This window comes from Leptinotarsa decemlineata, unplaced genomic scaffold (assembly GCF_025532065.1).
Source record: "Leptinotarsa decemlineata unplaced genomic scaffold, Ldec_3_MD MMD2_tig00026282_RagTag_RagTag, whole genome shotgun sequence".
NCBI classification, from domain to species: domain Eukaryota; kingdom Metazoa; phylum Arthropoda; class Insecta; order Coleoptera; family Chrysomelidae; genus Leptinotarsa; species Leptinotarsa decemlineata.
The window spans coordinates 1352692-1378375 of NW_027412668.1; the positions used below are offsets into that span (position 1 = coordinate 1352692).

Sequence of the window (25684 nt, forward strand, 5' to 3'; positions counted from 1 at the left end):
TGAAAGAATAATCTCAACAGCTAGCTCCAGCGTTACAGCATCGTCCTCTTCACTCCTCACATAAGAATTGAATGTTTAATGCCCATGAAATTGTTAACTTGGATAGTTCAAATGTATTACAAGGCTCTTCAACATCGCAAAGTATTATTATCAGTAGTTGTGCTATTTGTACTTTTCATATGATGTTCATAAATAATAATAAGGTAATTGATGTATACAGTGTCACCATTAAAGTGCGCACCATATAAGAACCTTTTTTTTTCGAAAAGTTTCAATGGAGTTTAACTTCGGCACTTGTTTGTGCTTTAAATTTAACTTAAAATGATGCGGCCAACTGCGACCCACTGACGTTCAGTGTTTGTCAAATTCAACTTTTTTTGGAAAAATACCATTCGAAAAAATTGAAAACGTGCATTTATAGATCGAATTTAACAAAAAGTTACTTGAAAAAGTTGTGTCTACGGCAATTTTATATCAATATTTCAAATTTTATGCAACGAAGATGAAGTTAACGTTTTGCTCATTTTTGACAGATATCCCCTTTATTTTAAAAAACAAGTTCGCTTAATTGTCATCAATTCATGTACAAATAACTAACTCATCATGGAGTTTAACTTTCCTGAAACATTTTTACTCATACGGACATTTTTAGAGAGAAATTAAAAATTTGCTATAAAAATTTTAACATGACTGGTGCAAAGTTTCAATCACTTGGCTATTTTCTTAAACAAACCTTTGATTTCGAAAAACCAGAGGCAACTAAAACAAATGCAAATAATTTCGATAGAACTATTATTATTATTATAAATTTTAAACAACAATAATATTAAATATTATAGGAAATACAAATGGGTACAAGAAATTACTTATTGATCTAAAAGAGGTTGTCAAACACTTATAGCCCACATTTCAGTATGTCGTCCTCCACGTTCAATACAAATTATGGTCCTTCTACTGACATCTGTAACTGCATTTTAATAAATCGGGGATTTATATTTGCACAGCACTCGCGAATGGTATTTTCCAGATGTTGTATGTCAGTAAATGGTCTACTTCGGTACACTTTTTGTTTCAGGTAACCCCACAAGAAAAAGTCTAAAGGCGTCAAGTCGGGTGATGTAGGTGGCCAATAATGTTCCCAGTTACGTCCAATAACTTTGCCTTTGAAAATTTGTTGGAGGGACTGTTTACAGCAACCGTGTGATGTATTGTTGCGCCATCAAGCTGATACCATAGGTCGTATTTGATATTTAAAGGCATATTATCTTAAACTTCACTAACCTCATTATTCAAAAGGTTGAGATAACCGACGGATGATGGATTTTCCCTAAAGAAAGATGGCCCAATTTTTGGTCGTTGAGTATCCCTCACCATACATTAGTTTCAAAGGAATACTGATCACCACATTCAACTGTGAAATTGGGATTTTCTTGGGCCCACCATCGGCAATTTTGAGAACTTACCGTTCCATTTGAAGAGAACGTTGCCTCATCTGTCCATACAATTTTATACGGAAACTTTACATTTTCTTCTCTCTCTCCTTGAAACCAGAATGAAAACCCCAAACAGACATCAAATTCTTGTTCTTTTAATGTGTTAATAAATTTTGACTTGTAAGGCCAAAATTTATTCATTAATAAAAATGTTCTAACACTTTCTCTCTTGTAATCGGTATGTTTTATAATATTGGTTATGCTCGTTTGTCCGTGTTCAATAACTTTTAAACAAATGTAAAGTTGGGCCTCCTCATCATATTTACTTGGAGTGGGCCTTTTTCTTAAATTGATTTGCTACGGATCCTGTTTCTCTGAATTTTGACATTATCCTTGACACAGTAGTATGTTGAACATTTTTTCCTAACATTAAAAATGTTAGCTAGTTGCCGATATGGTGTATTCTCACCACTAATTAAAACTATTTCTATTCTTTCCTGCAGAGACAACATTATTGCAACAATAACTGTTAAAAATTTGAAAAGTAAATCAACAACTTGACACTACCATAGCATGCATTTTGTTTGTCAAGACCTACTTAAAAATTTTATTCAACGTGATTAAGCATCCTTACCGCCCCAGTTAGTGTTTATAAATAATCTGTAAATAGTGAATATTGAAATTTTAATGTAATTTCAACTCTAGTAATTTTAATGATACTTATTGCAGTTTTTGAGTTTTGTCTTTTTTCAAAATTGAAGGTACTGATGTTTGTTTAAGAAAATAGTCAAGTGATTGAAACTTTGCACTAGTCATGGTAAAATTTTTATAGCACATTTTTAATTTCTCTCTAAAAATGTCCGTATGAGTAAAAATGTATCAGAAAAGTTGAACTCCATGATGAGTTTGTTATGTATACATGAATTGATGACAATTACCGAGCTTGTTTTTTAAAATAAAGGGATATCTGTCAAAAATAAGCAAAACGTTAACTTTACCCTAGTTGCATAAAATTTGGCATATGGATATAAAATTGCCGTAGACACAACTTTTTAGAGTAACTTTTTGTTAAATTCGATCTAGAAATGCACTTTTTCAATTTTTTTCAAAATACCAGTTGAATTTGACAAACATGAACGTCAGTGGGTCGCAGTTGGCCGCATCATTTTAAGTTAAATTCAAAGCACAAACAAGTACCGAAGTTAAACTTCATTGAAACTTTTCGAAAAGAAAGTTTCCATATGGTGCGCACTTTAATGTGACACTGTGTAACATAATTTAATTGTATCTATATCTATTGTTCATAATGAAACTTCCTTGAAAATTGAATAATTGTTTTGTTTATTGCTATTCGATCGAAAAAATCGTGTAAAAAATACTTTTAACATTAGTGTTGAAAATATTGTCAACACGCTACTTTGTAAACATCATCTTTCAATACTCTTGACAACCATTAAAAATTTCACTTTTAATGACAGTTGTACAAAAAGAAAATATGTTTTCAATGAAGAAAAACCACCATTTCTGTTGCCTATTTTTGGATGTTCCAGTTTTTGGTCGTGTGCCTGCGCAAAACGTCACATTGCCGTTGCAGCAGTAGATGTCGACGTGTTTTACGGAGACAACTGAGCAGCAGGACAGGTATATTGTTCGTAATCAGAGGTGACACATTCAATAAAGTATGAAAATGTATTCTATGAAATATTCATATCTGACGGAGTTGCCATGGATATGAGCGTGTCATGTACGATTTTCCACAACGCTGCAGCCACTTGCAATATTCGCTGTTTGGCGCTAAGAGACAGGGGTGGACTCCAGAAATTTCCAGGGATAATTCCAATTCCAATTTAAATGTGATGTAGTAGTAGTAGTTTATTAATCACCACATTACGTGTATTTATGAAAGCATACTATAGAAAAAATGGGCGATCAATATAGATATAAGGAAAGGTTTGTCAAAACGAGTCTTATTATTGAATTTTTATCAGAGGAAACATAGGTACCGATGATTCACTTGAGTTTTTGGAAAACTTGTCTGCGAAACATCAATATCGGAATTCTGTCCTTTGAATATGGTCAAGATATAATGTATTTTGAGATACTCGGGCAAAATATGTTAGTGCATATATTTCTATATAGTATTAACAATATCGATATTATTTTTTCCTAAAAATTAGTGAATAATATTCTTTGTATACTACAAAAAAGACAGATTGAATATACAATCTAAAAGTAAAAAATCTCTCAACGCGTAAATGATGTAAAACATAAAAATTCTAATGTATTAACATATAAAACTATGAATGTTGTAATATAAAACACAAAGTCGTTTTGAATTAGAAGTATTCAAAATACTGGGTATCAATGAAAAATTTATATGAAAATTGAGACATTAATTAAGTAGAATTTATTCATGGTAATGTTATATTTTCATTTGAGAGTCATTTGATCACTGAAATTTGGAATAACTTGAACATACTCCATTTTTATATGATCTGGAGCAAGATTGAATAATCTGGGTCCAATATATGTAGTTGATCTTTGTTCAATAGTATATTTAGGTTACTCGCTTTGAGTCGGGTTTCATATATATGTTGATAATTTTTCAACGTATTTCTGTTGTGAAATATAAATATTAAGACTCGTTTAAAATAAAGATATCTCAAACTCATCAGATCACAATAATTTTTATTGAAAAGGACACAATGTCTAACTCACCTCATTTATCAAATATTCTTTAGTTTCCTGGTCCATTCTGTCGCCGTAGTTTTTCCTCGGCTTTTCAAATGAACCAAACTCTATGAGATTTTGATCCAATAACTTGAACATTGTTCGATGTGGTTGTCGTCTTTCGGAATACATCGGAAGTTTAAATACATTTCCGATGTCTTAACTTTTCTTCATTCGTGATAGACATTTTTCGCCAAAAATTCAATGACTTGTACAATAACAAATTGTCATTGAGTGTATCAAATTGAAAGTCAAATTTCAAAACTACTTATGGATATTCACAAAATTTCATTTATAAACTACAAGAATGATCAGAATTATCAGGCCTAAGACTATCTGAGAGCAAGACAAACTGTATCCATTTCACGAAAAGACCCAAAGAAAATTTGCCTGAATTACAACTCAACAATGAAGATATTGAGTACGTCAAACATACAAAATTTCTGGGTATGATATTCGATCAAAAACTCAACTGGAATGAGTACATTACATACCTAAAAATGACTTGTCAGAGCGGTCTAAACATAATGAAAACTATTGCATCTAAACCACGGGATGCAGATACAAATATATTAATGTTGATCTATAGATCTTTAATTAGATCAAAACTGGATTATGGTTCTATAGTGTACAACTCCGCAGAAAAAGGGACCTTGAAAAAACTGGACACCATCCAAAACTGTGCTTTCAGAATTGCTCTTGGAGCATTTCACACAAGTCCGGTTGGAAGTTTATACTGTGAATCAGGAGAACCTCCATTAAGTATCCGAAGAAAACATCTCAGCCTCACATATGCTGCAGTTCAATCTAATCCAGACAACCCTGTTTTCCATAACGTAGACACAGTGCATTTGTAAGACATATAAAGCCACTGCACCATATATGAAAATTTATTGATTTGTATCACAAATTGACTTGTACACAGTCAATTTGTGATACAAATATAGGATGTACCTGAAAAAGTATTATAAAAACGCCTTTACAAACTGTGGTGAATAATTACGAAATCACACAATTCTCACATAACTGTTTTTTAAAAAGAGAGTATGTTGTTTGAAGCGAATTCTGAACACCCGTCACGTCTGTCCTACATAGCAGATCATGAAATACTCCAAAACCGAGCTGTACGCTGGTGCAAAACGAAATCCACCCCTGCATTCTTCTCGACCGACACGCCGAGAAAACAACTGACAGTTATTGCATTTTCAACGTTGTTCGCTTCCCCTTTCCACCCCTCAGCCCTTCGCAGTGCTGGTACGGCCGCGCGATAATAGCAATCATCGTAATGGCAGTGGAGCCCTCCCCGCAGCCCTCGAGCCCTGTGTAGCTCATTTACCGAATAATTCTAGCTCGTTTCCGAAATATCAGGAATATTGCGGGACGGTTGACGCAAGCTTTGCTGGTGTTTATTGCCGGAGAGACACAGTGGAAAATTGAATCGATATAATGGGGATGTTACAGGAACGACAAGTCTATATTTGATGACTTTATCTAGGAGTGGAGGTGCTTCTTTTCATGATGAAAAGTGTAGCTTTTCTTCAATAGATAGAGTTATAGAAAGAGCTATATCAATTATCAGCGTACTCTCAGAATAAAGGACTACCTCGAAACCTTCGATTTGATGACAGAGTGCCAACATGGATTCAGGAAAAACTACTCAACAGAAACCGCAACGCTAACTTTCACACAACACATACATGACTTAATTGACGATAAAAATATTGTTGTAGGAGTCTTCTTTGACTTGAGCAGGACCTTCGACACTTTGAACACTAAATTTGTAGCAGACAAATTCTTCAACCTTGGGATTCGTGGTAATGTAAATCAATTAATTGTTTTTTTTGGCGAATATATTTTTCCAGGTAAAACAGAATAACATCAAGTCGGATAAATTTTCGGTTACAACAGATACCCCTCAGGGCAGCGTTCTTGGGCCACTAATATTTTTATTATATGTAAATGATCTTCCTCTCAATATAAGTCATGAAAAAATATTTCTCTATGCAGATGACACGTCTATCATTCTTTCTAGTGAAACATCTGACGATATGACACAAAAGGTAAATGCTGTTCTAATCGAATTTAATGGGTGGTGAACAAGAACAGACTCATTGTCGACCAGAACAATGTCGACCAGAACAAAACGTATACATGCAATTCACGAATTCATCGAGAAGTCAACATAATCTCAATCTCAGTTTCCAAAATAAACCTTTAGAACTGACCAGCTCGACAAAATTCTTAGGAACTATGGTTGACTCACTCCTCACATGGCAAGAACATATAGAATATATATGCAAGAAATTGAATCAATCATACTATCTGATGAAATCTCTCAAGTGCAAGTTAGATACAAATTCACTAATATCAGTTCATTATGCCAAATTTCACTTGATCATGTATCACAACATTTCGGTCTGGGGACTAGCTACTGAATTAGACAGGATTTTTATAAAACATAAAGCACTGCTGAGATTGATATTTCATTTAGACTTTAGAACTCCATGTAGAAATATATTCCAACAAAATAAAATATTGACAGATGCAAGTTTGTACATTTTAAAACATTGACATATGTACATGAAAATAAAAGAACTTTTCCAAACAAAAACAGAGATGCATAGCTATAATATAAGAAGAAAAGATATGATCATAACACGAAAACATATTCACGCAAAATATGAAAAATCTCCTAAATTTGCCGGCCTTCGAAGGTATAATTTACTGCCAAACGATATAAAGACTCTGTCTCCTCATATCTTGAAAAAAATTGAATTATATTATATATTAATATATATATATATATATTATATATATATTATATATATAAAATCTAGAAAGGTTAATGCAGTCAAGCTGCTGGAAAATAATTCCATGAAAATCAAAAAATAAATAGATAAGTACTCTTTGATCATTCCCATATTGATTTCAATTTAAGAGCCACCGGTATACAGCTGTTTCAGCCTATTGGGCATCGTCAGTACCGGGCAGGCGGTCCTCGATTGAAGACAAAATGAGAAAAAACCAAGAAAGTACTTGATAAAAATAGCTGCGTAAACGCAAGCGAAACATAAGTGGAACCACCTATTGGTGTGACACCCAAGTCAACTTGCCAAGTTTTTATGTCAGTGTTGGTGGTTTGACCAATCAACCGACATTTCTAGAAACATGTGGATTCGTTTTCCGATGGCATTTCAGGTTAGCTTCCCAAATTTCTGCTACCGCAGTTGTCGGTTGATTGGTCAAACCACCAACACTGACATAAAAACTTGGCAAGTTGACTTGGGTGTCATACCAATAGGTGGTTCCACTTATGTTTCGCTTGCGTTTACGCAGCTATTTTTATCAAGTACTTTCTTGGTTTTTTCTCATTTTGTCTTCAATCGAGGACCGCCTGCCCGGTACTGACGATGCCCAATAGGCTGAAACAGCTGTATACCGGTGGCTCTTAAATTGAAATCAATATGGGAATGATCAAAGAGTACTTATCTATTTATTTTTATATATATTATATTATATATATATTATATATATATATATATTATATATATATATATATATATATATATATGCTGAACTGGTTTATGTGAAATTAGAGATAATATCACATACACGGATCAAATACCCGGAAAAACCAGTTCAGCATATTCATTCAGCATATTCATTATGACTTATTCCATCTACACATTATGTAGCAAAAAGGATCAATAAAATCTATCTAGCTAGCTTTTTAACTCACAACATGAGAAAGACTGTTTGAAATATGATTGAAAATAAAATTTGAAAGTTTCCCATCCTTCCCCTGTGTGGAAAAAATTCAATTCAAGGTCAAAGGTCAAATACATTATTTGATTTTCAGCAAAACGGTGAGTTTTATCATAAAATACTTCAGACAAAATTGTAGATCATAAAATTATCTACAAATGTTTGAATACTTTTTTCCTACGAGCCACCATTTTTGAGATATAACGGTTCAAAAAGTTGTAAAATTTGTAACCGTCATAATGCATGAGTACCTATGCCACGTATATATATCTCTGTAGTTGTAATATATGTTAAATATTTTTTCTATCGGTCATTGTAACTTACACAACATCTACATCATCTACATCAATTGATATTTTATTTGATGAAAATATGACAGTTCCAACCAGTCAAACAAAAGTTTCTTACGAATACTCACAACAAGTCTCGGTTCATTTCAATGTTGAAAGGAAAATTTACTGCTGAAAATATTTCGGTGAAACAAGATAATAATGACGCTGATGTATTGTATAATTGAAACAGCAATAGAGCAATTCAATTTGACAAATACAACTATTGTTGTTGGTGAAGATGTAGACTTACTCGTTATAATCACTGCTCAAACTCCAACTGAAAAAACTATTTTCTTCCTAAAACCAGGTAAAGCTCAAGCAAGGTGTCAAAATCATGTACTATTTTTACACGCAATAACTGGCTGTGATACGATATCTGCATTTAACAAGAGGGGTAAAATAACGGTTTTCAAAATGTTTGAAAAACAAAATTAGGTTCAATGTGCTGAAGTTTTCAAAAACTCGACAAGAATTTATCACTAACGACATTTTCTTTCTTCTTTCTATATATGGAGCTCCTAAAAAAACTACCTGCTCATATAAGTACAGATATGCGTGTTTCGTCAAAAATACCAAAAGTACAATTACCTTGTCTTCCTCCAACCTCAGTTGCTGCTCATCAACCAAGTACAAGTGTCACTTGGTTATCAGCTAGACTCTACAGACTGGGGTTGGAAGTTGGTCAACAATTTATTAGAACTAGTCCAAACTTTACTTCCACCTGCGCCGGAAAAATTGTTGAACACAATTTTTTGCAACTGCAAAAAAGGGGTGCAGTGCTAAATGTGGTTGCAATAAAGCCGGACTGTTTTGTTCTCTGGCATGTACACATTGTCAAGCCTGTCGTGCTCTAATATTGAATAGTAGTTGTTTACAGCTGATTCTCGGCCTCCCCCCACCACTATGACGTATTAATTGCTTTTTTTATTGGTTGTTGTTTGGTGAAGTTTTTTTGTTGTGCAGTGAAGTCAAGGCATTGTGACCTTGAAGTGTCTGGTGCATGGATCGTTCAGATTTTTTTTTTTCATATGAGATTTTGTGTGTTTATGTGTGTGTGTAGGAGAATGCACGGTACAGGGTTTCATCATGTGCTTGTTTGTCTATGTACAAACATACGTCTGCATACTTCGAAGATCCTCCAAGTAATAAATGTTCCATCGGTGTTAGGGCACCAAGTTAGTAGTGGAGTGACGTCACAGCAATAACCGTTCAACGGCTAGAGAGCGACATGTTCACTCCACGACGTGTGGCAGAGTAATGCGTATTCATCATCGGTCTGCCTCACCTCTCCTGAAGCGATGAAGGTTCGCTCTAGCCCCGCTATCGATGGTGACACAACGGCAGCCGAGGACTGTTTGCCTAGCGTCTACCCTCTCCGAGACCGCAACGACCACTGCTTGCTCGTACCGGCAACTGTTATCGCATCAAGTTGGGAGATGGGCTTGGCTGTGACGTCAGGCATCTCTAGTGGATAGCAACTAGCAATGTGAATCTTTCACGGTTTCATGGTGGGGGTGACTCACACTGTTTAATATAAAAGAAATGCCTGGCACACTATGAAATCAGTAGACGAATATATCTGCAGCAGTTAGCAATTGGTAGAGTGTTATTCAGTTCGTAATAGAAGGAAGACGGTGAGTGTATTTGTCTGTTGGAAATTGTTTATATTTTCATATATATTTTCATCATGTCCGTTTCAAAAGTAGACTTGAATAAAATTAATAATTTGATTGTACAGGAGGTTGAAATACTAGAGCAAAAGGCCTTATCATCATTGCCAATTGATGAAGTGTACATAATTAAAATATGTCAACTTATTCTACACGATTTGGTAAATCAATTTTATTAACTTTGCAAGATGTGAGCAATGATAAATTATTTAAAACATGGCTACCAAAACGTATTTCGTTGCAATTCAGTGATGACGATATATCTTGTATCAACTCATCAGGTGGTAAATATACGATGATGCATTTAGGACAGAGCCAACAAAGTTTTGCTGGCATGAAAACGCGATCTCTAGTCAAATTCAATATGATTGAATAATAGTAATAATTTATAGTGAATTTCTTTAGGTCATAGCTTACAAAGTTTTTTTTTTTGGTGTGAAAACGATAACTCTAGTCAAATTCAATATGATTGAATAATAATAGTAATTATAATGAATTTCTTATTGTTTTATTAATATTCATATATTAGATGATAATTATATGGAAATATAAACATTACTAACTTAGTTGAATACACTCACTTTGTAACTACAAGTAAAATGGGAATGTGAGTATTATATCACTGAAAAATTGGAGGTTGCTTATTGTTTTTTTTTTGTTCGATTTCAGTTCCACCATTTAAAGATGTGGATGCAGTACGCAAGTCAAGATTGGGTCGATATTGTAGATCTCAAATCATCGGTTCAACATTTGTCGTCTAAATTGAAGGTGTTGGGTGATGGAGCCGAACATGCAAGCGTTTATGATATGAGTGTATGCTATGATGAAAAACAAATCGAATTATGCCTTCGTGATGCTGAGAACTATTGGAGTGGTGCAGAAGTTTGCAACAAATTTTTGGATAATGAATTGGAATTGTGGCAACTTTGTGAGGTTATGATTGAACTGAACCTAAGAAGATTCCTGTATAGCCTCCAACCATACTTGCCAGAATGGATTATTCATCACTTTGAATTGAATGATGAAAATCGAGAGGAAATTGAAGATGGTCGCGAAAATGATGATTATGAGGAAGAAGTTATTTTAGATAGTCTGTATGTTCCTGTGAATCATAAATAATGTCAAATAAAAAACTTTGTATTATTTTCATGTTTTATTTATTTAAATCTGATGAAATACAATAGAAAATGATTACAAAACAATAAATATGATATAAAATACAATACATGATATAAGTCAGTTACAAATAAAAAAAAAAGATCATAAAACAGTACATGATAGAGTGAAAAAAAAAGTGTCAATATCTGCTATGAACTGAACCATCCAATGCATTGTATGTTAAAACTGTATCATGCAAAATTAATGCATATACTTTAGTGTTGTCTGGAAACTTGGTCTTCCTCGTCTCAAACTCAATCTTTATATCAATAGTTGATGATTTTGTTGCATTCGGTTGATGGGAACAATCGATGACGAATAGTGGATTCTCTCTAAATTGTCCAATGTCCATCAGAGGTTCACTCATATCTTTATCATAATAACTTCGCTGGAAACTCTCAAAAGCATAATAAGCAGGAGCATCAAGTTTTTTATCGAAATTCAAATTCCAACGCTCATATGGATAAACTTCAGAATTCAAGTATACTCGAATACTATTGATATCAGCAGTTGTGAATTTTGTAATATCTTGTGTTCTATCTTCAGATGTGGTAGTACTTTGGAATGCGATGATGACAAAACGAGGAGTTTCCAATGCGTTAGTTGTTTTGATGGCCCATATGTCTGAAGAAGTCCCACGTAATGATGGTAGTTCATAGAGGTCCCACATACGATACGCCAACTTGATTTTGGCATTCAGACCGCTTTTGTTTATTCTACTCAAAAGTTTGAGCTTGTGTTTATCATCTGGTACAATATGCCTTATTTTCCATTCGATTTTATTTATTTCCAAATCAGCATCAACCTCACCTATATATGAGTTTTTGAATGATCGAGCGATAATCAAAATCAATTCCTGTTTGGCATTCAAGATACTTTTGTTGTAATCTTCAGCAAAACCCATCAAATATTTCAGTGGTAGTTTTCCACTAAAAACATGACTGTTTGTATCCAAGATATCTTGCTTCAATTGTGAAAGTCCCCAACCAGATGTCAATAATGTGTTAGCATGAGATTGTCCAAATGATATCATGGTTTTCATTGTAGATGTTATCCAGGTTTTCTAACAACAGCCACTTGTTCACCTCCCATTTCATAACGAATTTCGTCAAAGAGAAATGCAATTGCATTATTCGAGAGATAGCATGTTTTCGCTACATCTTTGGGGGTGAATTTACCTTCTATGTAAATGAAGCTCTCGGCAATATCTAGTATAACATCTTGATTATTGATTGCAATTCTGATTTCATCCGAATTCCTGAATAGCGGTGATCCATAGGGCTTATATGTGTGCTCATGTAAACTTATGAGAGAATGATCGAGCACTGGTTCATTGAATATATTCAACTTTTCATTGTTTGTTTCGAGCACCATTGTTATTTTCTCACTTTCAATCCAATCGATTTCAAAAATTTAAGATCACTCACAGACAGAGCGTTATGTGCTAACTGTTTAGCATACACTTGTGGAATGAGCTTCTTTTTATGCACACCTTTCTTTTTGATAGTGCAACTCGTTTGGGATTGTTCAATGCGATTTTGTCTATTATAAATGAAACCCATAACAACAGTTATTCGATTTTCTTCAATTCCAAAATAATGAAAATCTCTTCTTCACTTCCAAAATCGATAAGGTTATTTTTTTCATCCAAAATACGCACTGTAATGTTGTGAATCAATTGACGACCTTCTGGACTGACAGGCATATATATAATACTGTGTGGTTCTTTAGTGAGATTGTAGCCAGGTTCAACATCAATATCGAATGAGAAAAGAATGTGGGATTCTTCACCATTTATATATGAACCAGATATTATATTGCAATCTAAGCGGATAAGTCTCACAGTTGTAATGTTTATTGGTAATGATGATTCATGTATCTGATTTGGTGGAAATATTTCATGAGCGAACCCCATCATTTCTGCTATTGAATTTGGATGTGTCAGATCAATTTCATATTTGGATCGCATTTCACATTTGAATGTATTATTATTGGCGTGTAGATAGAAAATATCATCTGCAACGACATCATTTGGTTTTTTATCATGAAACAATCTGAACATGATATGTTTCTGTATGACGGCATTGATCTCTTCTATTTCATAAGCACCACATGGAATTTCAATTGTCAACTTTTGGGGTATCGATGAGTTGTCATTACTGATTCTAAAACTAACTAAGTTATTAGCTTCAGTTATATTATTGATTGTATTGCACCCATAGAATCCCAAAAGTCCTAATCCATAACGACTGTTCCTATCCAATTCAATTGGTGGAAAAAAATCCGCACTCAAGACACTTGTCCCGACAGCTTGTAGCTCGAACTTTCGTGACATGACTGATGAATATTTTGAAACACATTTCAATTTATTATTGTACACAGCAACAGCACATTTGAGACAATTTACACTTTTTGGAAGGTGTTGTATTGTAATAAGTATCATTTTTATTGATACCAATATTCACATCCTCTATATTACAAATACAACACATAGATTTCCGAGGTATAGGACCGTCATTAACATCCGATTCTGAATTTTGATCGTGGTGGTGGTGCTCATAACAATATCTATGTTTCATTATATCGATGTCATCTTGCAGATGCTTAGGCAACTTTTCCCAAACATATGCAATCTCATGTGCAACACATGCAAGTATCACTTCCTTAGGCATATTTGCAAGCATCACTTTATCCATTTTTTTCAAGGTACCATATTTTGAAAACATTCTAAGTGAAAACCCCATTCCCTTGATAGCCTCCCGATCCAGTTTTGGTGTTGAATCCATTTTTATTTGGAAAATTATTTAGAGAGAAACTGCAAGCACAAGTGACCACAGAGAACTGTATTAAATTTCTGTTGTCGATCATAGTTATATTTGATTTTTACATTCGAACATTTTCGAAAGAATCGAGTCAATTCCAATGGTGGGGGTAGATCTCCAAAACTATCGAAATATGTGACTTCTTTCCCACATTTTTTATATGCCACCCAATGTGTTCCTGGTCCACTTATTCCATCTAAATTAACAATAGCTGTCTCGTTTTGTTTTGGACCTGAAGATGGTAATCTATCACGCATAAAAACACCACGAAAATGTGGAATTTTCATTTTTTGTGCATAATAACTGAGATCGAGATCAGTAAGAGGCCTCTGAGGTAGGGGTTCAATTAGTTTTTTGTTTTGTTTGTGGCTTTGTATGGTTTTAAATATAGTCCTAAACCTTTACGGTATGGTTTGAGATATATTCCACTTCCGCGTTTGCCTAATGCTACAGCCTCCATGGTTTATTGTGACGATTGGCTTCCATTAAAGCCGCTCTGCTGGCTTTTGCCGAATTCACGGCCTTGGTAATACCAGCAGCAGCTCCCGCCAAACTTCCTAGTGCGGATAGTCCAGCAAAAATTGGTATCAATGGTAAAAGTCCACCGATCTTGGGAACAGGAATTATGCGTGGTGTGCGGATTTTCTTCTTTCCACCGGCAGCTTTAAGGTATTTACGTGCCGCCTGCAATGCCACAGTGATAGCTTTTTTGCTATTATTCGTCACAAATTGATTCCCACCAGCTTTCTTCAATACATTTCGCACTTTATGGACTATCCCAGCACCAAATGCAACTTTTTTAATTTTATTTTTCTTCGTTTGTTTCCTCTTACATTTTTTCTTATTGGTACTACAACCCATGCCCATATGTCTTTTCGCTTTCATAATGTTGGTGACAAGTAATGCAGCTGCTCTTTCCCCAATACTCGCGTCCTTCGATTTAACCCTATCCCAAGCGCTGTATTCAAGTTCTTTGTCGGCTAAATGTCTTGCTGCAAGATCGGATGGATGCTTAGAATATTGAATATCGTGTTTTTTGCATTCAATATCTAATTTATTGATTCCAGGGTCGTTACGAGCTAAACGTTGTTTCAATTTTGTACCCGGTCCACAGTATTGATAACCTCCGGTAGATGTAATTCGAAAGGAAGTTTGTTTATTAAATCATTAACAAAACCACAACCTCTTTTAATTTTACGATCACTTTCAATACGTCCGTATCGTTTGATGGTACACATTGAAATGAATAAGCTAATAACATTTATATAGTCTCCAACCACGGCACGATGCGCATTGTAAAACAGAAAGAAAAGTTTGCTGTAGATAATCTAGATGAGAAATTTGGTTGTGGATTGAATGGACAAAGGGTATTCAGACATGGTCCACTACTTCCATCATCAGTTCGAGGACTCATTATAGGACCTTCAAATTGTGGAAAGACGAATGCAATGATATCACTATTAACACATCCACAAGGACTGAGATTTAGAAATGTGTATCTCTATTCGAAATCACTCAATCAACCTAAATATCAGTACTTGCGAAGTGTTTTGGAACCTATAAAAGGATTAGGTTTTTATACATTCAGCAATAATGCAGAATAGTGGAACCCTCCGACGCTAAGCCTAATTCTGTTTTCATTTTCGATGATGTGATATGTGAAAAGCAAGATATTATTAGATCATATTTCTGTATGGGACGTCATAAGGATGTTGATTGTTTTTATCTAGCACAGACATATTCACGGGTACCCAAACAGTTAGTGCGTGACAATACCAATTTCATTATAATGTTCAAACAAGATGAGACGAATTTACATCACATTTATTCAGATCATGTTTCACCCGATGTAACATTCAAACAATTCCAATTGATGTGTGTTAAATGCTGGGAGGACCAATATGGATTTCTAGTCATTGATAAGGATAGAAAAATAGATGAAGGTAGATATCGCAAAGGATTCGATAGTTTTATATACCCATGATCTTGTTTTTGGAACTTATTCGATCACTGAATATTGTAGTGGTCACTTCACCAACGAATTAAGCTTTAATTCAAAAAAAGGGCATTATGAATACAAAAAAAGATCCTGAAAATAAAAACAATGAAATAATTTGAAACGTCAACTAGTAGAGACAACAGAAGCTGTCAGGCAGAAATTCAACTCTATCAAGAATGATAATATTGAAAATCGTACGACACTTGAAAGATTGTATGAGCCCATAATGAAACCATTGAATGTTTTATCATCAAACGCTACTTCTAAATCACCAGTGTTATCACCAAATCATGGAACTGTTCAATCTACTTCAAATTATCCCATGAGTACTCCAATAGGAAGAAAACAATCTTTTGGTAGTGTATCATCTGTGAATAGTGACACGAGCACACTTCAAGACGATATGAGAACAACTCTATTCGAAACACCATCATCGTCCCACATCGATTCCTCGGATCCTGACATCTCACCTGTTATGAATGAAAGTGGTGAAGATGTTTTGATGAAACATTTGAATAATATAAAATCTAGAAATCCAGCATATGATGGAACATTTGGCGTACGTATGGATCCAATTACACAAAAGCTGAAAATGGGAAGTCTAGTGGTAAATTTCAAAGATGGAAACATTTCATTTTGGGATGCTAATAAAGTGAAAAAATATGAATGCGCAGGTAGTCCAGAATTGTATGATATGATTTTTTTGAAGAATCCACAAGATGTTGATAATGAAGAAACTCGTCAAGTATATTCCAAAATATTGAAAATAACGAATGCTCCATATAAACAATATCATCTGAAGAATGGTTTTAAAAATACAAATTCTAAAAAATTTCGTGAAGTTATCAAACCTCTATTAGACTCACGACAATATCCAATAAGAAGTAGAAGTAAAATTGGTGGAGCACTCAAACGAGTGAAAATGGAGAAAATATATAATTCTAAACCTGTGAATTATGTGTACTGGAATTCACCGAAAGAGTTAGTTGCTCGCCTACGACTATTGGTAGCTTCAAAGTCAGCCGGACATACCGGACATGATAATGAAATAATTTCAATAATTGAAGAATTACGTGAAGAAGGTATAATATATTAACATATTCACATGTAATGATCACTGTCACATCATCATTCAATGCAGTAACATTATCACCTTTTCTCTTTAATCATATTGAAATAGAATGACTAATGAAATAAGTGATGTCAAACGACAAGTTGTTAATGAATTACATAAACTGCAAGACGTAATTTTCGTAGAAGAATAACCACCATCAAAGGTTTTGCAGATCTATGGCAAATAGATTTAGCTGAACTGCAACCTTATGCAAAAAGTAATGAAGGATACCGATATATACTTGTAGTGATAGATTGTTACTCCAAATATCTGTGGACTGTAGCAGTTAAAGATAAAACAGGTAGTACAGTAACTAATGCAATGAAACATGTACTGAAAGAAGCCAAATACTCCCCCAAACACATACAAAGCGATCAAGGGAAAGAATTTTTCAATAAAAGCTTCTCATCTCTCATGCGAGAATATAATATCAATCATTATTCAACATTTAGCACAAAGAAGGCAGCTACAGCAGAAAGAGTGATTCGTACAATAAAGGCATGGGCTCTACAAGGAATTTTCGATGAGAGGTCACCACAAATGGCTTGATATTCTTCCAATTATAACTAGTAGATATAATAATAAAGTTCATCGTACAATAGGTATGGCACCCATCAATGTTGATTCAACAACAAAATTAAAATTCAAGGGTATCAATGGAATTGGAGGAAGACAAAGTAAACCCAAATTCCAATTAAATGATATTGTACGTATAAGTAAATACAAACATATTTTTGAAAAGTCTTACACTGCGAATTTTACCACGGAGCTATTCAAGATTGTTAAAATTAATAAAACCATCCCAACGACTTATAATCTTGAAGATATGAATGAACAGCCGATTAGAGGATGTTTTTACGAAGAAGAGTTATTACGAACCGAGAATCCTGACGTATATCTGATTGAGAAGGTGTTGAAGAGAAGAAAAAATAAAGTATATGTAAGTGGTTAGGCCTTCCTAGCGAACAAAATTCTTGGATTGATGAATCAAATATGGTTTAAATGTATATATAGTGACTTTTATGAATAAAGTAATATTAAAGTTCATTATTGTTTTCATTTCAATTATAAGTATGTGAACTGAAAAATATTGCAGCGGTAAACATTGCCCCAGCCATTCGCAATGTTCTGTGTATACCAAACCAAATTAATTGTATACTCCATTCCCGCTTATATTTTTCAACTCACGATATTGAAAACACATTATCATTCCCAAAACTAATCGCCGTCACTTTGAAATGCAGTATCCAACTCTTTTTGCCAATTATCTCTCACTGATAATGCTGTCTCATAAAGCTTAGTCGACTCCTCAAGCTCAGCCTGAGCTTGCATTCTCGAACGTTGATGGAATTGCTTATCTTTACCAATTTTTGAACGGAGTTCATCAGCATCTTTAGACATTCTAGCCAATTCAAACCTTCGCTAATGCAATCTTGGCATCTAATGCTTCAAGAGTTTCATTATTAGCATTAATAGCTCGCTCACTCTTTTCAAGTTCAGCAATAGTCATCTGTGCCTTTACAAGACGGCATTTTGCTTTCCTTTTCATTTCCCCAAACCGATGGAGGGGGCTGAAAGAAGATAGCGGTTCAGCTTTCAAATCACTCTTCATTTCTTTAGGAGTACCTTTTGGCTTCCTCTTCGATCTGTCACTTTTCGTTGCGGGTTTTTTCTGTCGCACAACACTTTTGGATTCTTTCTTTTCTTTAAAGTCAGTGACAATCGATGAAGATGCCTTAGTAACCTTCCTCTTGATTGTTCTAGATTTCTTATCAACACCAAGAGGAAGGGTAGATGAAGAGTGTTTGAGTGATGATAATTGCGAAACGATCGGATTTTCAATAATAATTTGCTCATTTGGTTCTGGCACATCTGCAAAGTTAACGAAGTCGTTAATATCAAAATCATTTATCGAATCTTGACTCGATAAATGTAATACTGGAATATTTTCAAAATCAGTCTGATCGATATCAACAAGTGGTGAACCATCTTCAGCAATCAATAGCGGCATAGAGCTCATGATTATTAAGGTCTGAGGAATGATATGTGATAGCAATAGAATGTGGATAGGAAAGGTGATGATGTTACTGAGACCTCACCATTTATAGAAGAAAATAAACTAGCGCATGCGCTCTTTCATCAACTGGCACATGCGCTCTCTCACTAAACTATTCACGCATGTAACAATCTTTGTCATTTAAGAGGAAAACTTTGTGTTGCATGCATGTATTTTTTAAATGTTAGAAAATAATACAAATAAATTCAAAAAATATATATATTTATTAATAATAGAGGACAATAACGATAATAAAAAATGAAAAATGTTAATATGTCTCTGTGGATGTGGAACGTTCTTTGACTCTATTCCTCAATAGTTGTTGCTCGTGCGTCAAACACCAACATTGAAAAAAATGGATTCTCCTATTGGGGTAGAGTTGACCAACCTTCTCACACAGATCCCAAGTACTTCTACATGCATTGCATACATGATTCCAACAATTCATGGAATATGTATCACAACGCAAACAACGTTGCAGTGGAGTTGGAACGGCAGCACAGGTACCACAAATATTTCTACAGATACCTATATTGTTAAATATTATAGGTTCGGAACACTTCAGACACTGTAACTGTTGTTGACGATAATCCGATTTTGTTCGCTTCGGTGGATGAGAAGGAGGCGATAGTTGAATCCGCAACACGCAATCACTACACATACCAGTACATGGATTGATTGAATCCTTAGGTCTACTTATTTGACAAAAGTAGCACACAATAGCCCTGCAATCATCATTGGGTAGACACACACTTTTGGTTTTTCATTCCACTCTTTTGGAAACGGCATTTTACTAATTCGATTAGAAATATTAAGAGATGACTTACAGAAACTCTGAATGCTCTCTCCTATACCTACGATCTCTATTTATACGAATCAACATCATGTGGAAGTATAGTGGGATAACTTCTCCTACTATTCCACTCTATACGAGTCAAGTGGGAGTCGCATCACCTCCTATATAAGTTGACTTGCAAACCTAGAGTTCATTCATTCACTCTCTACAACTGTGAGCAAACAACAACAAGATGAATTCTGCAAAAATAAATGCTGCATTAAATAGAATAGCTGCTGTTGATGAAAACAATTGGATAGACGAATCAGATGATGAGGATGTCAATGTTCCGCTAGAGGAAGTGATAGTTGAAGCAGAAGATGTTGGAGTCGATGAAGATGAGATAGACGAAGTTGAAAACGAGGCCAACCAAAGCGACGAAGATGATGACGTGATGGAGTTTGAGAGGGTCATGGATGAAGAAGGAGATGATGAAGGGATAGAAGCTGACACAACTGAAGGTGATGGTGCTATGAGGATCGGTATGCGAACACTCAATGTCAGTGAGACACTGGAAGATCCCTTGGATTTGTATTGTGCATTGGATGCATACGTATTGATCAGCACAATAGATGGAGAGAACAAAAAACTATGTTGGTGCTGCTTTCGGTTTTATTCGCATAGAAACAATAATGGAGGGTGGTATGCCCATGTCAACACCCACAACACTGTCTCAATTATGGAAATGGGACAGAATTGGTGTGAAGCTTGCGAGAGGCCACTAACAAACTTCACCCGAGTATCTACATGTATTATATGTAATAATGTCCAACCTGTGGCACAATAACCGTGGACCTACTGGTCAAAAAAAAACAACAGCCCTTTTCAGGGCTACATTATTCACACAAACAGTAGTTAGTTGTATTAGTATTCATAGATTATGTGACAAATGAATACTTTGACTAATAAAAGTCTAAGTTGGAAATTTGTTAGTCTTTGAATATCTATACATTATATGACAAATAAATTACTACTTTGACTGAAAAGTCGAAATTTGGAATTTGATAGTCATTGAATATCTATGCATATGATGAGTACTACTTTAAATGAAAGTTGAAGTTGGCATTTGTCAATCATTCATATGCATATATGATGAATACTTTCACATACATATATTTCGTTTGAGATTATAATGTTAACATAATGTTAACAATGGTATGAATCTGTTTCTGTTTGAAAGTATAATGGTAGCTCTGAAAAGAGCTATTTTTTTATTGTTTCAGTCTTTAATTGTAGCCCTGAAAAGGGCTGTTATTTTTTTATTAATCCATGCAATGATATGGACTAACGCTCCTCATCATCAGAAACAATAATTATGGTATCGTCATCTGAATCAGATGATATACTAATGATATCATCCTCATAGTAGTCATCTGAATCAGATGATATACTCATGATGTCGTCGTCGTCATAATCAGCTGAATCAGATGATATACTAATCACATCATCCGCATTATTATCGTCAACAGCATCTATGTCGTCCTGAATACCTTGTTCCACTCGTTCTGCGAAATCATCAGGAAGATCATAGATTCGCTGCAGAAATTGAGCGAAGGTTGTACTCAAATGATCAGACGTTGAATCTATTTCATGTACTTGGATGGGTCCTGTACTCGACATTGTGGAAGAATGATATAGAACTGGGATTGTTGCTATATTTATATTGGAAGAAATGAAATGGAGGGGGTGAAATGTAGAACAGTGTTTGAGATTCGAAAACATCAAGAATGAAACTCTGAGCGATTATTAGGAGAAATTCTAGTGATTATTATGGAAAAAAAAAATAATAAGAGGGAGAGGAAAGGGAGGAAGACACTGCCCCAGCCTCGCAGTGCCTCGTGTACACCAACCAAAAAGTGTGTACTCCGTGGAAGGAAAGGAAAGGAAATGATGGACGAGTAGATGATTATATGTCATCATCGGAATTGAGGACATCATCATCGATTAGGATTGGGGATGGCGGAGGACTATCCTCGATGAGGATAGGGGATTGTGGAGGACGTCTAACGTCAAGCTCGTCATCAGCATCATCACCAGAGTCGTCGTCGTCATCATCATCGTCGTCGCTACTCATTGGGACAATGTCATCATAAGCAGGGTCCCACCATCCGTCAGGATCTGGATATTCCGAGTCATCCAAGTGTCCTTCGTCACTGCCAGTGACATGTTGAACTTGCATTCCTGATGTCGTGATCCCGGTATTCGTATGGCGGACTGTGGGGTTCCGTGGTGGAAGAGACTACCTGTACCTGGCTGTTATCCCAGTAATTGAAGTTGTACCCCTGATCCGGGCAGCTATAGGGTTCGGAGGTTGAATCGGGTTCCATCTCGATGCTAGCTGATCAACTGAATGTTTCATCAGATGATTTCTACTTTTATACTTTCGAGAGGGAGTGGGAGAGGAGTGGAACATTGAGTAGGGGTAAATTGTAGTGTGACATAAGACATATTCAATGAGTAGGGGTAAATTGCAAAGTGACATAAGACATATTCAATGAAAGAGATACTTGAATGGATAAAATACAAATGAAATATACTTGTCGATTTCACTATGAAACATGTCTATTTTTTATTTTTTAAATTTTCTTCACATGAAATTATTTACAAGTGATTAGAGGACACAAAAATTGATGTGAGGTATTTGTCTAGAAGAACTTGGAATTGAAATAAAAAAAATAATAATAATAATAAGAGGAAGTGAAGAAAAATGCTCCAACCATCGCATTGTTCAATGTGTACCAAACCAAAAAACAGTGTTACACCTTTATTTCACTTCCTTTTCCTTTATTCAATATAAACTTAACAAATATAAACTTAAAACTACCATAATTAAATACTCCTAACTAACCTAAAACTAATCTTACATTTACACTTCATCTACAAAAAGAGTGTCCATAACTGTCACTATTTTTTTGTACAGCTTTATCGAAGAGGTCTCTGCTTTACACCTTTCTGCAGAGATGCATAATTCCGATCTATTTCGGCCATTTCCTTTTGGATTTCCCTCCGTCGGTTATCCATTTCAGCCATTTGTCGCTTCATGGTAACCAACGCGGCCTCGCTAGATCGGGCAGCTCGTTCTGCTTTCTTGCATCTCTGCAGAAAAACACTCATCTTTTCACTAACCTCTCCGATAGGCTGTGGCACCAACACCTCAGGATCCGCCGGTGTCGCTGGCAGCGGTGGTAGTCGCGTCACCAACGGCGACAATATCACCAACTCCGGAGAAGGACTCCTCGGAATTTCCACTGCTGCTGGTGCTGCTGCTGGTGTGGAGGCCCTCTTACGAGAGGTCGAAAAACTACCTGCATAAGGATTAGTCCTATTGCAAGTAGCTCGGTACTTTGAAATAGGACCAACCTTTGCTGCAGGTCGTTGGCAAACCTTCTTCACAGCCCTGACTTCCTCCTCCTCCTCGAATAAGTCAGGGCTAGAAGATCTGCACCTAACTCGCGAACGCGAAGTGGTTGGCTGGTCAACCGTCACCGCTCTCGAAGATGCTGCCTCCTCCTGGTCAGCGGACACCGGCAGAATAGACGCCACAGCATTATTCACCTCCTGTGTATTGGTTGCCATTCTGAAAAAGAAGAAATAATACAAAGTTAGTTGATATAAAAAATAACATTCCTAATTTACTTACTCAAATATCAAGTTGGTCGTTGGAACGTACTGCCTTGTTGTGGAGTGGACTGCTCTCGATGAGATGACTTCTCGAACTGAATGTTGTGGAGTGCTCTCCGGAGGGTATCGACTTCGATGCGTGAGCGGTGGGAAAATGGTGGGAGCGCACATGCGCGATGAGGGTAGGGGTGTACATGCGCAAATGTTGGGAGTCGGGGGGCGGGGCTTCGGGGAGGGGAGGGGCGGGGCTTCGGAAAGAGGGCGGGGCTTCGGAAAGGGGCGGGGTATCCGAAAAGTTGGTGGCGACGGGGGGGGGGGGGGGGGGCGTGGCCCTAACGGGCCCGCCCACTGCCTGGGTCCGCCCAGGTGGGTGGGGCCTCCGGCCCCAGGTAGGCGGGACATCTGGAGAGACATCTACGCCTCTTCGCGCGCGGTTCGTAACATAATATGCAACCGAACACCTAACCTAACGTATTAAGTATTAACGTAACCTAACCTAGTACGCTAACCTACCGCTATGCAACCGAACACCTAACCTATCGTATGTATTAACGTAACCTAACCTGGTACTCTAACCTACCGCTATGCAACCGAACACCTAACCTAACCTAACCTAACCTAACCTAACCTAACCTACCTAACCTAACCTAACCAACCTAACCTACAGTAACTATTAACCTAACCTAACGAGGGAATACTAACCTAACACCTAACCTAACGTAAGTATGCAGCTAACCTAACGTAGCTATTAACCTAACCTAACGAGGGAATACATTCACCATGTTGGTTCCATTAATACATCATCAGTTGGTTTTGGTTTTGGTTGTATTATTCTATGATTTGGATTAATGTTCAGTCCTGGATATCCCAGTCCCACCTGATGATGATGGCCTGACTTTATAGTTTCTCTCCAAAACTTCTTTATGGTTTTTTCTCAATACTTCAACTCTCTGTTCCAGTACATCATACTTTTTCATTGTAGTCCCTGTTATGTTTGACTAGCATCAAATTTTTTATTTGTAGACGTGTTATGTCAGACATTTTTATGTCTACATCACTTGTAAGTTTGTCAAATTTACGAGTGAAAGTTATCCGAGCCTCTGCAATTTTTATCGTCAAATGCTTGCCGGGCGTCCCGAGCAATATTGCCTATGTGGATTGTATTGCAGCTTGTAGGGCTAGAAGTATAACTTCCTTTGCTCCATTAATTTCCCCCTCAAGATATGATACAGTTACACAATCACTCTTGTCAATTGGTTCACTTGTATTTTTCAATATTTTCCTTTGCATGTCATAATGACCATCTTTTGTTAATTTAAAACCATTCCCAGGAGGACCTCGAATGACATTACCACCCCATTTTCTTTTTTACCAAACTTATCGATTGTTTTAGACATTGTGCACTCTACGATGATTCTCTTCAAACTGATATTTCTATCATTTACATTATACTATATATTGCAGTAATTGATTAGGAAATAGAAATAATACAAATAAAATTTTAATCATTTTATATTCATTACAGTAATACATATACATACATACATAATATATTAATATCACATTACTTCTATCATATATTATTAATTATAAATGGCTACATAAATATCAATATTGAATTTTCCGGTTTTGAAGATATTGAATGATATTTCAATCATTGATCTCGGCAGATAATAAATTAATCAATTGATCCAATGGAGTCTCCTGAGATTGTGATTGTTGAATAATATTACTTATCCAACGAATGTTCTCATTTGGATCGTTTTCATAAAATTCAATATCATTATGACCCCAAGGAAGAGTGTGGGTAGTATTCGGAATGATAAATCGTTTATCATCGTGATATGATAATGCAACTTTATTTTTTAATTCAGTATACATATCATGTAACACGCTTCTAAATGAATTCATCTTTCTGAATATCATACCACCTTGTTCGACGATTTTTGATAATCGTCGCATGTCAATTCATTCTTTTTACAGATCGTTTAACCCCTTTGGCTTTCTTAAATTCACCAGCAACAGATTTCACATAATATGCTTTACACCTGTACCATAAAAACTCATGATTGGATCATTTGGAAATTCATCTTTGAAGTTACCCAAGACTGAACTTGTTACTGGAATATTGAATTGGTTAACTATACTG

General features: G+C 35.6%; 1 protein-coding gene across 1 annotated transcript; it reads right to left on the reverse strand.

The window, feature by feature from the left end:
• Window positions 1–22682: 22682 nt before the first annotated feature.
• On the reverse strand, window positions 22683–23778 carry LOC141484603 (uncharacterized). The gene is made up of 2 exons (XM_074179583.1): window positions 23555–23778; window positions 22683–23491 (listed from the first exon to the last, which is right to left on the reverse strand). The coding sequence occupies exons 1-2, from the start codon at window positions 23704–23706 to the stop codon at window positions 22837–22839; spliced, it is 807 nt and encodes a 268-aa protein (XP_074035684.1). The 5' UTR covers window positions 23707–23778; the 3' UTR covers window positions 22683–22836.
• Window positions 23779–25684: the final 1906 nt, after the last annotated feature.

Coding starts and splice junctions, on each gene's coding strand:
- LOC141484603 (XM_074179583.1), bottom strand. CDS start 23,706: ATGTGCGCTCCCACCATTTTCCCACCGCTCACGCATCGAAGTCGATAC. Junction 23,492..23,554: donor ACGACCAACTTGATATTTGA/GTAAGTAAATTA, acceptor CTTCTTTTTCAG/AATGGCAACCAATACACAGG.